This window comes from Tasmannia lanceolata, unplaced genomic scaffold (assembly GCF_043159265.1).
Source record: "Tasmannia lanceolata isolate RefF3 unplaced genomic scaffold, GAP_Taslan_0.1 ptg000013l, whole genome shotgun sequence".
Classification (NCBI taxonomy): Eukaryota; Viridiplantae; Streptophyta; class Magnoliopsida; order Canellales; family Winteraceae; genus Tasmannia; species Tasmannia lanceolata.
In genome coordinates, this window is record NW_027518690.1 from 27,113,463 (window position 1) to 27,129,027 (window position 15,565).

The following is a 15,565-nucleotide window of genomic DNA, read 5'->3' on the forward strand; positions in this document are numbered from 1 at the left end:
TTTGGAAGCGGCCCACTTCCTCGCAAACATGTAGGTAAGTCTATCGAGGATGCTTTTGTAGCCTAGACATCCCACTCATATGAGTTATAGATCTCATTAAGAGTAAAATACTCAACCTCACAAAAAGCTTCAGGATATCATGCTGGATTACACCATAGGGATGGACTTCGAGAAAAACTCATATTTAGCATGATCGTGGCTTTGTCCACCAATTACACTATGATTCATTTTTCCCATTGAAAATCTAGTTCTTAGGATCTCCAGTCGCTAGATTGGGTATCCATCATAAGTAATTACTCATTAATGGGCTTAAGTCTCATCCCCCTCGATGTAATGCAGATTTTCTTCCTTGATAAGGCCTTAGTTAAGGGATCTGCTAAGTTGTCACCTGATCTCACAAAATCAACGGTGACTGCGCCATTGAATATCAACTCTATCACAGTACTGTGCTTTCTTCAGATCTGTCGCGACTTTCCATTATAGTACTTGTTCTGTACTCTTCCAATGGCTGCCATGCTGTCACAATGAATCAAAACTGCATACATAGGTCTATACCACACAGGTATGTCAGGTAAAAAATTCTTTAACCAAGTAGCTTCTTCACAAGCAAAAGTTAAAGCAATCAGTTCTGATGCCATAGTAGATTGAGCGATTATAGTTTCTTTCTTAGTTCTCCAAGAGACAACACCACCATCAATAGTAAACACATAACTTGTGGTAGCTTTGGAATCTTCTGACAAAGTATTCCAATCTGCATCGCTGAATCCTTCCAAGACAGCAGGAAATCTCTGAAAATGAATCCCATTAGTAATTGTACGTTTAAGATATCTCATTACACGTGATATAGCATTCCAATGGTCTATACTAGGACAACTAGTATATCTACATAGCAAACCAACAGCATATGCAATATCAGGTCTAGTGCAATCTATAGCATATCTTAAACTACCAATGATACTAGCATACTCTTTTTGATTCACACTATCACCATCATTAGAATACAATCTAACACTTAGATCAAAAGGAGTACAAACAGGTTTACAATCAAAATACTTATACTTTTTAAGTATTTTCTCAATATAATGGGATTGATCAAGTGAAATACCATTTTCAGATCTAGTTATTTTGATTTCCAAAATTACATTTGCTTCACCAAGATCTTTTATATCAAAGTTTTGCATAAGCAAGTTTTTGGTTTTATTAACTACTCAATTTAGAACAAAAAATCAAAAGATCATCAACATACAAGCAAATGATAATACAACATGAATCAAAATACTTATAATAAATGCATTTATCACTTTCATTTATCTTAAACCCATTTGATATAACAATATTATCAAACTTTTCATACCATTGTTTGGGTGCTTGTTTAAGACCATAAAGTGATTTCAACAATTTACACACTTTATTCTCTTGACCAAAGGCAACAAAACCATCAGGTTGATCCATATAGATCTCCTCTTCTAAACTACCATTTAGAAATGCAGTCTTTACATCCAATTGATGGATAACAAGGTTATGGATGGCTGCCACTACAATTAAGACTCTTATAGATGTGATTCTGGTAACTGGAGAGTAAGTGTAAAAAAAAATCTATGTTCTCTTTCTGTTTAAAGCCTTTACGACAAGCCTTGCTTTAAACTTATCTATGATTCCATATGGTTTTAGTTTTCTTTTAAGAACCCATTTACAACCAATAGTTTTACACCTGGAGGCAAGTCTACCAATTTTCATGTTTGGTTAGACAACAAAGATTCCATCTCATCATTGATGGCTTCTCTCAAAAAATCAGCATCTGAAGAGGATAAAACTTCCTATAAGGAAGATGGATCTCCCTCTAAGGTAAAGGCATAGAAGTTAGGGCCAAAATCTTTGGCTATTCTAGTCCTCTTACTTCGCCTTGGTTCCATTTCAGTTTCAGTGTGTTCATCTAAACCATGTTTAGTACCCCCACTATGTCTAGATTTAAAAGGAAATCTGTCCTTAAAAAATTCAGAATCTACTGATTCAACAATTACATTACTTTTTAGGTCAAGGAACCTATATGTCTTACTTTTCAAATAATAGCCCTTAAAAACACATTCTATGGGTCTACTTCCTAGTTTGGGTCTTGTAAGATCAGGAAGTCTCACATAGGCTAAATAGCCCCATACTCTAAAGTAATTCACATTAGGTTTTCTGTTTTTTCATATCTCAAGTGGTGACACTTTAGTTTTATAGTTGGGGATTCTATTAAGAACATAATTTGAAGTTAGAATTACTTCACCCCATAGGTTAGAAGGAGCTCCTGAAGTTAGGAGTAAAGCATTTGTAAGTTCAACTAATGTTCTATTTTTCCTTTCTACAACCCCATTTGAGGCAGGAGAGTACGGAGCCGTGGTTTCATGTATAATCCCTAGAGATTTCACAAAATCAGTAAACTCTAGTGATTCATACTCAACACCTCTATCACTTCTAAGTCTCTTGATTTTCATGTGAAACTGATTCTCAACTTCTGACAAATATTCCTTAAATATTTTCAAAGCTTCACTCTTTTGCTTTATCAAATAAATAATTGAATATTTAGAAAAATCATCTATGAAAGTTATAAAGTATCTTTTACCACTACGGGTTAAGATGCCATCTAACTCACATGTATCAGTATGGACTAACTCTAATAACTTTGAATTTCTTTCAACACTTTTGAAAGGCTTTCTAGTTATTTTAGCCATACTACAAGTTTCACACTTTTGAAAATCTTCTAAATTCATTTTTGGGATTAAACGAAGTATACGTATACCATGCACATACTTTTTATTATGTGACATAATCTAGCATGCCATGAATTCACACAATCAAGCATATAAGCAGAAGAAGAAATTTCATTCATTTCAACATTCAATTTAAACATTCATATCCTTTCCCAACGAAAGATCCATGCTTGGTTACAATGTACTGATCAAATTCAATGGTTTGTTTAAATCTAGCCTTATTTAATAGAAATTCAGAAACTAAGTTGTTCCTCATTTCAAGAGTGTGAAGAACATCCTTCAGCATCACTTTCCGCCAAGAAGTGAATCGGAGTTCAACATCCCCAGTTCCGAGTACCTTAGTGGTGTGAGAGTCTCCCAATAACACCTTATTACCACTTTCAACCGATGCATAAGTCTTGAACCAACTTCTGTCATAACACACATGACGAGAAGCCCCTGTGTCAGCCCACCGCCCATTAGACCCGCCAACTGCATTCACCTCAGTGATCATAGCCACAAGTGGCTCTTCAGTTACATTGGCTTGAGGGACTTGTGCACCTTTCTTTTGCCGACACATCCGGGAAATATGCCCCTTCAACCCACAGTTGTAACACACAACCTTAGAATAATCAGTATTCTTTTTGGGGTTCTGGTTCTGACTCTTATTGGTACCTTGGTTTTGGTTATGTTTTCTCTTCATCGACTTCTTCTTAGGCTTCAGGTTCACTTGTGGTTTTTGGTTTGGGCTTTGGAAAACAGAAAAAACATTTACATTACTAACATTTTCCTCTTTCTTATCCTGGTTACGATTTTCTTCTTCAATCCTCAAACGGACAAGAAGACTTTCCATAGAGAGCTCTTTAGATTTATGTAAAAGAGAGTTTCTAAAAGTCCACGAAGGAGGCAACTTGTCAATCATAGTAGCCACTTGAAATTGTTCACTAATGACCATTCCTTCAGCAAGAATGTCATTGACCAATTTCTGCAACTCATGGGTCTGTGATATAACAGTCCTTTCATCCACCATGTAAAATCTAAAGTATTTGCTAACAGCATACTTCTTTGAACCCGCTTCTTCCGTGTCATATTTTTTCTGTAATGCTTCCCAAAGTGACTTAGAATCTTGAGAGTCATTATAGAAATCATACAATTCATCGGAAAGGCTATTCAAGATAAAATTTTGACATAGAAAATTAAATTCTTTCCACTATTTTTTCAAGATGGAATGAGTCGGTTCCAGTTCCGATCTCCATGTCTTAGGTTCTGTTAGAACATGGGCTACCTTTTTCATGGATAGATAAAAGAACATCTTCTTCTTCCATCTCTTAAAGTTTGCACCGTTAAAACAAAAAAGTTTATTCGGATTGGAGGAATCCGATAAAACTTCATCTCGTGATGCCATATTATACAGAGATAATAAAATTCACCTTAAATTTGTTGTGGATTTAGGGAATAATACGGCTTACCAGATTTCTGTTAAGGAACAGAAACAACAAACAAACAGCGTTAGTAAAACCTTTTCCGATGCGGCGAGATGAGGCACGGACTACGTCGCTCTCTTTAAGGTGAATTTGCGCCTCTGCGGAAACTAATTCTGATGCAGCAGATTACTGGCCGCAATCACCCCCAGGATACAACAGCCCGACGCACCGTCGATCTCCAAGAAGTGCACGATCTCAGAGATTCGAACCCCCGAACACTCCAATTGCCCAACAAAATACGTAAAATAAAAGAAGAAGAATGAAATATGTATTTACAGTAAAATAGATAAAGCAAGTAGAAAACAGTAGTTTTCGTTGTTCCGTTCAATGCACCCTTTAATGGAGTAAAGACGACCTTCAAGCAAAGAGCCGTTAAAAAACGTTACAGATGCGAAGAGACACTTCCCCAACAGTCACAATGTTTAGGTACGCCGGCTTACCCGAGGACTACGCCGTTATTTATCCAGTTAATTGACATTCCAGTAAGCCGGCTTACTTCAGGTACGCCGGCTTACCTTATCAATAACGGCGAAGGTAACGGCGAAGGTAAAGGGAAGTTAAACGGACAGAAATAAAAATTAAAATGTAGGGGAAGGAAAAACCTTGACTCACACACGCTGCCGGCCGGGCCGGGCCGGGCGGCGCACATGTGTGGTATAGCCAAAATTCCATTGGGTCCACTTGGTGGCTCATGCGCGAAGGCCCCCTTTCTCCTCTTCTCATTCACAAAACTAAGGAAGTGAAAAGCTATACAACCACATGAAGCTTTTATCCACTTTCCGATAGGGACAATTCACTTTTGTGAAGGAAGTGAGCAAACTCATTTTACAAACCAAAGTAGCTTCTTTTTTTAAACAAAAGAACTTTGTAAAATACCAACAATGGCTATTTTGTATTAAAATACCAACAATAAACGGGTCATCCAACTAGTTAAAATTAAAGGTCCCCATAAATAAAACTTGAACTAATGTGGCTCAAGTCACTTTTTTGATAAGTACTCAAACGATGGAAAAGCATGAAATTTCAAAAAAAAAATTTATTTTCCAAAAAAATACCAATAATCCAACATGGCCTCAAGCTATTAAATACCTTTTAAATATGATTTTGACACGATTATGTTTTGACAATGGGACAAATACATAATGTTTTACACAAAAGGCTATTACAATTCCCAAAAAGCTCTCCGCGAGCAACCAATCAGAGCATATAAAACGAAGTGAGTTAGTTCCACCGTGAAAACATTGTCATGCTGATATCAATAGCTCTTTATAATTATGAAATATTTTGCAAATTTAATCTCCTACTAGTTACAATCCCGTGCGATGAATGGGTAGATGGTAAATTTAGGTGGGAAAAACAGCGAGAAACTTGTACCTATAAGCGAGAAAAAAATTGATCTTTTCAACATTCACTTGCATTTGGGTTGTGGATGTCTATAAACTATTAAACCCTTACCAATTTAAAAAAACTACTAAACACTTGGATGTGATGTTGAATTCAATAAAGCAGCTTTATTGTTCCAAACATATGAATCAATTAGTGCAATATTGATGCATCTGAAGGCACATCCAGACACAACCCGAAGGTCCTTTTGGGTTAGATTGCAAGATTACACAGAAACTGCAATCAAAATACAACTTAGTTGCATATCTTAAAGGACTCTACTCGCAAACTTGCAATCTAATGTATGAGATCAATTTGATACTAAAATGATTTGCTCAAGTATGCTAACTAAAAATCCACTTTGAGATTGAACCCAAAAATAAAATGTAAGAAAAAAGTTCAAGCCCTTTTAAAAAATATGACGAATATAGTACTAATATCAAAATACAACGATGGATATATGCCTATAGATTGCATAACATAACTGCAAGGAAAGGTAACTTTAGCAATGCAAGAGAAGAAAATCAAGTTTGTAAAGGCTACATGTTAAGAAGCAATCTTTCTTAACCATCCTTAAACCAAATTTCGAAGGATTGGCAATTTTTTTATAATATCAAAATTAAGGAAATGAGCACAAAAATTAAATAAAAAACTATTTAAAAAATCAAATAAATATTTCGTCCCATTTGGAGTAGAATCAAAATACCACCTCGTGCAGTGGGAAACAAATTCCAACATTTTCCACCATTTAATTCCACTTCTATGTCAAGATAGAAGTCAAAATCTCCTCTTATTCTTATTCATAATTTTAACTAAAGGCTCGAATCAGGCTGAATTGGATAGAATGCCGAGCCAAACGCCTAATTTCAACAATCCTAACGCTTCAGAATGAAAATAAAATATTTGGTTCCAAGGTGAGAGAAGGGTAGAGAGGACTGGTGAGAGGGTCGTGAGTGCGGAGAGCATGTAATGAGGTTGGTAAACAAAGAAAAAAAATCCCAGTTTAGAGTAGGATTTTTTTCCCCTTATTTCCCAACCCCATATCATGCACTTCTCATTCACTGCCCCTCAAATCTCTTCTACCTCTTTGCCCCAATGCTTGTTAAGAAAAATATTCCACAACCTTTTTTTCATGTTTGCCAAACAAATAGCCTGAAAAGTAACAAAATTTTTATGTTCGAATCAAACGACCAAAACATTTATAGCCTATAAAAAGTAACCAAGATAAACATTGGCTGATCCAAACAACACAAAAGAGTAAATTTGGTCCCACTTATTTGAATGATCCGAAGCATCCATTGGGTTCTCCTTGTAGATGTGTTGTGGTCCAAAAACCTCCAATGGATGATGAGGTGGAGACCACAAAATAAATGGCTTAGATCATTTAAAAATTGTGCTCATTACCATTTATTTGCCAGTATTTTTCTCCGGGAAGCAACCCCGTGCGATACACATGGAGAGAAAGAAAATATAAATGAAAAATTATTTTATGCCTTTGGATCTAAAAGAACTCGTAATAAACTGAATGTTGTAAATGAAAAATTATTTTATATCTGGGGATCTAAAAAGAACGCGTAATAAAATGAATGTTGTTTGTTGCCCAAAGAAAAAGAAGCAGGAAACAAAAACACATACAACCACTTAATATTTTCCATCTAAAGAGAAATTCATAAACAAGCATGGTGGTTTCAAATGAGATCATGAAAAATAAAAAGAGAAAGGCCGAAATCATGGCAATGCACTAATTCTGAAATTACATATAAGTCCAAAATTTTTAGTGGGCAAAAAAAGAAAGAATATTGGAAAGGAAAGGCTCTACTAGTTTGCTTATTTGATTGAAATATTCAAAATATTGGAAAGGAGATGGGCTGGTACTGGCTTATTTGATCGAAATCTTCCATTGCTTCTTCATACAGTGCAGGTGAGTCCAATAGAGATCATGGAGTTTCCCAGAAACATAAGAGATATTTATGTGCAGTAAATAAACCATAGAGTCCTATATTAAGAAAAGTGATTGGATTTAGAGAGAGAGAGAGAGACGACAGTAAATAAACCATATTAAGAAAAGTCCTATATTAAGAAAAGAGAGTCCTATATTAAGAAAAGAGAGTGGATTTAGAAAGCGACAGAATTCTCTCTATGGGGCAACTTTGTAGGGTGAAAGTTTTATATATTTGGTAGGAAACGATTTGTTTGGAGTGATAAATTTCATAGAGAAATTTTAGGTAGATTATGTGAAATACAAGTGTGACAACCCAAGAGGGGGGGAGAATTGGTAAATTAAAATTTTTAGGGTTAATTAGATAGGTTTTCAAAGTCAAGTCGTTAATTAAGCACTAATTGATCTAACCCTTGTTTTACATAGTCAAGATAAACCAATTAGGGTTTAGACATTACTTTTGTCCTTTATTTGCTCTAACCCTTGTTTAATGAATAACACACATAAATGCAAGATAAGGGTAGAGTTTACCAATCACCACATGTGCAAGGGAAAGGAGAAGAGAGAATCCACACCACAAGGAACACGAGATTTTATAGTGGTTCGGTCTATCACAAGACCTACTCCACTCTTCCAAGTTTTCCTCCTTGGATGCTCCACTAAGGTTGGGATTCTTGAATGGCGAATCACCAAGCCATACATACAACTCGTTCTCCAACTCCAAAGGGCACACACCCTTTTTGCACGAAGCCTTGCGAAGAACACTTCCTCTTACAAATGATTTACCTTTGTTAACGGGCTAAATCGAAGACCCTCAAGTATAAATGAAGAAGTAGAAATGAAACTCTCTCTTGCCTCTTGATAGGCAGATTAAAACTTTGAAAGCTCACAAACTCTTTAAGAAATAGGTACAAATGTACAGCCAATGGAGATCCTCTTGACAGAATGTAAAAATACAAATTCAAAGAGGTTTAACCTTTCATATAAAAGTTTAGGTTCAAGAAGATAGGATTTGATCTTGCAAAAGGTTATTTTGAAAGGTTTTGATAGTGTATATATAGCCCACAATGAAATATGACCGTTTGGGGTAAAACTGTAAAAAACAGTGTTGAAAAAGTCAACCTGTGCAAGCCCCAACGGCTAGTTTTTCAAACCCCGATAGTCGACCGAGGCACGACAGCCGCCTGCCCTTATCGTGCTCTTCTTTTAATTTCAAATTTCATACCGGCATGGTCGACCGGTCCTATGGCGGTCGCCTGGCGAGGGCAATCTGTTTGAATAAAAATTCGGCTCAAAAACACTATCGCGGTCGACCAGACCATTGCGGTCGTCCTACAAGACCAATCTGGATGTTTTCTAGATTTCCAGAAAACAAATCCGCGGTCGACCGGATTGTCCTCCTGTTGGCCAGTCCGATAAATTTCGAGATGTTCTTAAATTTCAGGTACCATCCTGCAGTAGCCCGACATAGCCCGGTCGACCGGCCCTGTGTGAAATTCCATTTTAACTTTTAAATTCAGGGGCTTTGGGCCATGGTTTTTGGGCTTTAGTCCTAGGTTTTTAAACACATTTTTGGGTTTGTATGGTTTTCAAAGATGTAAAAAAAATTATTTATGAAAACCATTTGAAAACCTTTGAAAGTGCATTTAAACATAAAATTAAGAGGACTCCAAAATACATTCTAAAGTGAATACCACGAGTCCTCTTGGAATGTCTTTGCTCCTTTGCACTTCCTTGGACTCCTTTAGCTTGAGGGTGAACATCTTCAACTTGTCTTGCTCTTGTGACATCTTCCAATGTTCAATGCATGTTGAAAGGTACATGACGTGTCACCATGGCATGTTCAACTCCAAGCTCTTTCTTGACACTTGCTAAGGAACTTGTGGGATCTTCATGTTGAGCTTCTTAACTTGAACATCCTCCAAATGATGATGTCTTCAATGTAGATGCAAGCTCTTGGTTCCTCTGCTTCTTGATCCATAAGCCATGTGTTGAGAGTGGTGTAATGGCGATTATGACATTAAATTCCTGTATACAACACAAGACCTCAAGGCAACACATTAATTCATAAATGCTAATCAATTTGAGTTTCCTAGCATCAAAACAAGAAGGTAAGGTGAATGATTAACCTTTGGGAACCCTTGGGCTTAGTATTCTCCCCCTTTTCTGATGATTGCAAACAAATTGATTAGGGAGGTAGGAGATATCCAAAATATAGACATATATAGATCAAGTGATATTCAATAGAGCATTGCCCCCTCACTATATGCACAAGTGAAATATATGAATGTAAAGCAAGTGGTGCATATACAATAGGACTACCTAATAAATTCCCAAAATTCTCCCCCTTTTGACAACAAACAAAAGGAAGAATTTTCACAATAAAGGTGCAAATGGTGTGTCAAGGTCAATAATGCCGAGTATATGATATTACATTTTAGCCTTAGTAATGCTTATCAAGGAGAAAACAACAGTGAGATGCATGATAAGCCAATTTTTTTTAAATTTTGATCTATGATTTGAAAAATGAAAGCACAAGTGTGGGGGCAATAGACCATGTGAGCACATCACAATAATCCATATAAATATAAATGTATAACCATTTGGCTCTTCCCCTATGAATTTGCCAGAGACCCTAGGTGAAACCTATGTGTTAGAGCATGACAATGTGTATGATTTGAACACTCGGGCTACATTTCCTACTCTTGGAGCAGACAAGTCTATACCTGAGCATGAATATCCTCAGATCTATAAATAACTATTTTGGCTCCAGGTTGCTCCAAACAGGGGTTTTCTTGACAAGGTGCAGTCAAGTCTCTTCTAGAGCATGAATATGCTCTGAACTATAACATAACTTTTTAGAGATCCCTTGTCCCTTGAGGTTCACACATATAAAAGTGAAAGCTCCCCCTGACTAAATGCATCTAATCTAAAGTTAAGAGTTCAAGGCACATAGAACCCATGATTTGAATATAATCACCTTTAAACCAATCAACAGTTGATCCATTCATAGGATAATCACAATTTGAATGTGAACGGATGATTATTGGACAAAACACGATGATAAAGAATAGAGCACAGTCTAATAAACACATGGATACAGAAGAATGAGAAACAAGGAAGTACACATCCATGGCAAAATAAAAGATCATGTGTATATATATATATATATATATATATAGAGAGAGAGAGAGAGAGAACATTTCCTACACACTTGTGTAGGTAAGTTACCTACACACTACCTTAAAATACAGTGGGGGCCCACATTGTTTGGATGATCCAAACAATTCATTTGAATGGTCCTCACATAGATAGGGTGTCCACAAAAAATCAGATCCATAGGATCATCCCAACCCTACGATTTGTGGAGGTAAAATGGGCGTGTATAAACCTTCACAAATTAGTCCATTTTTTCCCTCCATAGTTTGAATGGCTAGGATGATCCTATGGATCTGATTTTTTGTGGACACCCTATCTATGTGAGGACCATTCAAATGAATTGTTTGGATCACCCAAACAATGTGGGCCCCACTGTATTTTAAGGTAGTGTGTAGGTAACTTTCCTACACAAGTGTGTAGGAAATGTTCTCTCTCTCTCTCTCTCTCTCTCTCTCTCTCTCTCTCTCTCTATATATATATATATATATATATATAGGAAACATAAAACTCCATATACATGAGTCAATATGGAGCAGACACACCCCCTTCCCGTCCTACTACAATGTTAGAGATTCACAGATGGGTGTGAGAGACATGTACTCATCACCACTACAATGGATACAATCATATAATCTCTGAATTGTGAACCAAAATGAAATATAACTCATAAGGCCCCTCTGGGCAAACATCCTGTTCATCTATAATAATGCCATACATGGCACATCCATCCACATATAAAAGCAACCAAAAGCCCCTACTGGGCACCATCAACATCCATCAACATAAAGTATAAAGCACATACTGGGCATACAAACCAAGCATAAAGCCCACATTGGGCATGAACAGCATCCATGAAGAGAAGAAAATATAAACATAGTCCAAAAAGCCCATACTGGCCAATAAGAAGAAGCTGAATTAAACGCATGATGATCAAGCAGCAACAAGATGTGACTCCAGATTATCTGCTGCCATAAAAGTGCTGGACATCTATCACTCCTGAGAAGGGCCCTCGTCACGAGGTGGAGTCCTAGTATAGTATCTAGTGGTCTGACTCCTCTGATAAGCTCGCATCATCTCAGTATGCTACTGTGCTTGAACTCGTAGCATCTCAGCATGTTCCTTTGCTCGAGTCTTCCCCTGGGCAACTAGAAGCTCCATCATCTGAGTATGATCAGTGGCTCTCTGACTCTCAACAGTCATGAATCCAGTAGAGAGGGTATCGAGTCTAGTGGAGAGGGAGTCGAATCTAGTGGTGAGATTTACTAATCCAGTCCTCAGGTTTCTAACATCTCTGACAAGTTCCTCATATGAGCCACTGGCAGGAGCCCTGTCGCTGCTGCTCATGTACTCAAATCTGATCCTGCATCTGAGCCACTTCTTCTGCTTCTCTTCCGGCCTCATCAACCTCATCCTGTTCAACCGCACTAGGACCCTCGTCACCTGGTATAGGTATCCTCATAAGAGTGATGGTGGTTTGGTTCAGTACATGATCAGGGCTTACTGAGAATGCCTTGTCTAGGTTGATCATTTTACGCCTCAGGAGCTTAGTGATTTGGATCCCATAAGGAAGACCACCCTGTCCTCTTTTCACAGCCTCATCCATGTAACCTAGAATGATGTATCCTAGGTTTAGCTGAATCTTGTTCATAATGCAATGAATCAGGAGTGCTTCAAAAGGTTTCACTGCATCAAAATTTTCAGCTCTAGGTGTGATATTATATGCTATAAACTTGTGAATCAACCTAGCAGTGGGATTCATTGATGTTCAATTTGTCTGCAAGAGGGGAAATGGTTCCTTGTGTCTCATACACCTTTTCTTTTGTGAAATGCTTTTCTATTTCGTCATTTTTCCAAAAGAAACTTCTTCTGCCATCATTAGGCACTTCAAGCCATGAACAAAGCTCTTTCAAATTTAACCCAAATGTATTTCCTTGCATATATGTGTTCAAGACAACACCTCCATGAGCTATATCCACATTAGCATAGAAATACCTGAGTAGCTCGGGATAAACTGGGGCGCTATAGATGAGAAAGAAGGACCACCCTTGGAATTCGAAAAGAGATAGAAGATCGAATTTATTAAAATCTTGGAAAATCACTTTTCGTCCCGTGATGACTCCTCGTTGTTGAAAAATGGTGAAACGATCCATGGCCTTCTTGCTAAAAAAGTGCTCGGTGGGGAACACTTCTTCTTCAGGCTCGGTCCTTGCCCATTTGCCCTTTTGTGCGATGGTCTTCTTCGAAGTTGACATTTTAGGTTTAGGGTTTTGTGAGAAAATGGGGAAATCAAGAGGAAACTAAGAGGATTTAGTGGAAGATGATGGAGAATGGATGAAGAAGATGGAAACAAGTAGAAAACGAAAGGTTTGTGGGAGTAAAGGCAAGAGAAATGGAGAAAATGAACTATGGAATGATTTAGTGGGAAAATAAACGAAGAATATGAGAAAATGAGAAATGGAGGAAGGGAAATGGATCAAACCTACCTACTACCCTTAATCTTAAAGATTCTTGACGAAAAATTGCTTGGGAGCGAAGAGGAGAGAAAATCCTAGGAAAAGAAAGAACGACAGAAGTTAGAAAATGACTCGCGGATTTCCTTTAAAAAGCAGTTTTCCACCATCGCGGTCGACCGGGCTATAGCGGTCGCCCGTCGTGACCCGCCTGTCCATTTTTATTTTCATCTCACGACCATCCGCGGTCGCCCTCCGAGGATCGGTCGCCTGTCGCTACAAATCTGTTTCTTTTTATTTTGTCCAGGTTGCCTTCCGTGGTCGCTCACCTAGGCTAGGTCGACCGCCACACACCTGTTTCGAATTGTTTGATATTTTTCAAGGGATTTTGTAGACAAATTGATTTTCTCCTATTTTTCTCTCTTTTATGGGATTCTAATGGACTTGTAAGTATGATCCCTAGGCCATGTGAGGTCTCCTAAAAAGTTATTTCTATTTTTCTATCAATTAGGCTCATGTGATTGAGTGGACATATGTTTTCAATTGAGATTTTGTGGATGTTCTATATGATGGATTTTGCTAGAATCAAAATGTATACATGTTTGATCTATGTCTAGCAAGGATTGACATGTTAGCTCTTCTATGTGTGGATGCTAAATGCATATATGTGTGTTTTTGCAGTTAGATGGATTTTCCTAAAAGATTTTCAATAAGGTGCAGAATATAGTCTAAAATGAATATACAAGTGTTTTGCTTTTAGACCATAGTATGAAAATGATGTGATCATTAAGTGCACAAGAGCATGGATACAAACTTTAATAAACAAGTACAAATATATGTATCCATGTTCATGAATTGAAATGATATATCATTTAAGCACATGTAATCTAGATACAAGAAATTCAATATTTGAAATATAGTATCTAGAGAGAGAATTCATATAGTATAGCAATAAAAGCACAACCCCATATATCAATAGTTTCAAACAATGATTTGAGTGGGGAATTTTGGAACCCAAATCAGTTTGGTTCCAACCAAGTTTGTGTGTGGAAGTGAATCTTTTCTTACCCACACAAACTTGTTTGATTTCACAAATCTAAGTTTGCACCTAGATTTGTGATGTCCTAATCTCCCACAATATGAACATAAGTAGGCATAGGTAGATGATGAGTAACTAGAACCACAAGAATACACATAAGAACATGTATATTTGTCTTTGTTTTCTTGCAATCTTTGGCTCTTTATAGAGAGTTCTTCATTTACTAACCCAATCTCGTTTAATTGATTCTTAAGATGATCCATTTGGTGAGAAGAGTTAACTTTATAATTTTCTTCATTTTCACAAACAAGTTCATATTTTTCATCTAACTCATTGTTTGTGTTTTCAAGGCTTTCATTTTCTTTGCCAACAATACTGCATTGTTTAATTAAGTCATTATTTTCATTTATCAAAAATTTTCTCAAATGACTTAACTTTTCATTTCTTTTCAAACTTTTATTAACTTCCGATTTCAGATTTTCAATTTGCTTTTCTAAATCAAAAATTAAATGTTTGAAGGAATTTTCCTTTGCAAAAGATTTTTATAAAGTATCTTTTTGTTCAAAAATAACATGCTTATCATTTGAAGACAGACTATCATTTTTCTCGTAAAAATTTTCAAGATTGGTTCAAATATCTTTTGCATTTGTGCATGATGAAATTTTCTCAAAAGCATTGGGACAATGTACTTAATTTTCCTCTGTCCATCTCTACATTCTTCCACTGTGAAGGATGAACAGAGACTAAAAAAATTGAAGACTCGGTCTAAAGGCTGCCATGTGCACTTCATGATCATCCTTTCAAGGATGACCCTTTGTTGAAGGAGAAGATTTAAAACAAGTACCCAATCTCTCAATCCGGAAAGATTTGTCAAATGATGCCCCTTACATGAAAGAAAGGGTTAGGCATTGATCTTGGCTCTTCTAAACATTCATCAGTAGAAGAGTTCTAGATAGAAGAAAAGAAGTTTAGTTTTACTTCTTTCGAGAGATTTCCAAATACCACTTTTATCACTTCTTGAAGTAATAAAAGAAATTTTGTATTAATCTTTCATCTTGATCATGTATATTGAGCTTTATGGTCTTCATCTATGTATACATGATCTTCTGGTTGTCATGGATATGTACCTCATTGATTTCATTCTCTTATCCATGTGTTTATTAGACCATCTGCCTTAAACTCATATCCTCTGTCTAATAATCATCCATTCATATTCAAAGTGTGAGTAGTTTATGAATGGAGCAATCCGAATGGTTAAAGGTGATTAATTAAATCATGGGTCCTATGTGTCTTGAACTATTACATTTAAATTAGATGCACATAGTCATGGGGAGCTTTCACTTGCAAATATACAATCCTCTAAGGGTAAGCAACTGGAA

General features: G+C 36.7%; 1 protein-coding gene across 1 annotated transcript; it reads right to left on the minus strand.

The window, feature by feature from the left end:
- Positions 1–455: 455 nt before the first annotated feature.
- LOC143891109 (uncharacterized) lies at positions 456–12,041 on the minus strand. Its single transcript, XM_077395753.1, has 5 exons — positions 11,796–12,041; positions 11,513–11,607; positions 2,892–3,898; positions 1,302–1,535; positions 456–1,204 (listed from the first exon to the last, which is right to left on the minus strand). The coding sequence occupies exons 1-5, from the start codon at positions 12,039–12,041 to the stop codon at positions 456–458; spliced, it is 2,331 nt and encodes a 776-aa protein (XP_077251868.1).
- Positions 12,042–15,565: the final 3,524 nt, after the last annotated feature.

What these genes read in the sequence shown, in the direction of transcription:
- LOC143891109 (XM_077395753.1), bottom strand. Translation starts at nt 12,041, where the DNA reads ATGAGCAGCAGCGACAGGGCTCCTGCCAGTGGCTCATATGAGGAACTT. An exon ending in AACATGCTGAGATGCTACGA is followed by an intron (nt 11,608 to 11,795) that starts GTTCAAGCACAG and finishes CGTTTAATTCAG; the next exon opens with CTTCTTCTTATTGGCCAGTA. An exon ending in TGGGTTTAAGATAAATGAAA is followed by an intron (nt 1,205 to 1,301) that starts GTGATAAATGCA and finishes TAAATTGAGTAG; the next exon opens with TTAATAAAACCAAAAACTTG.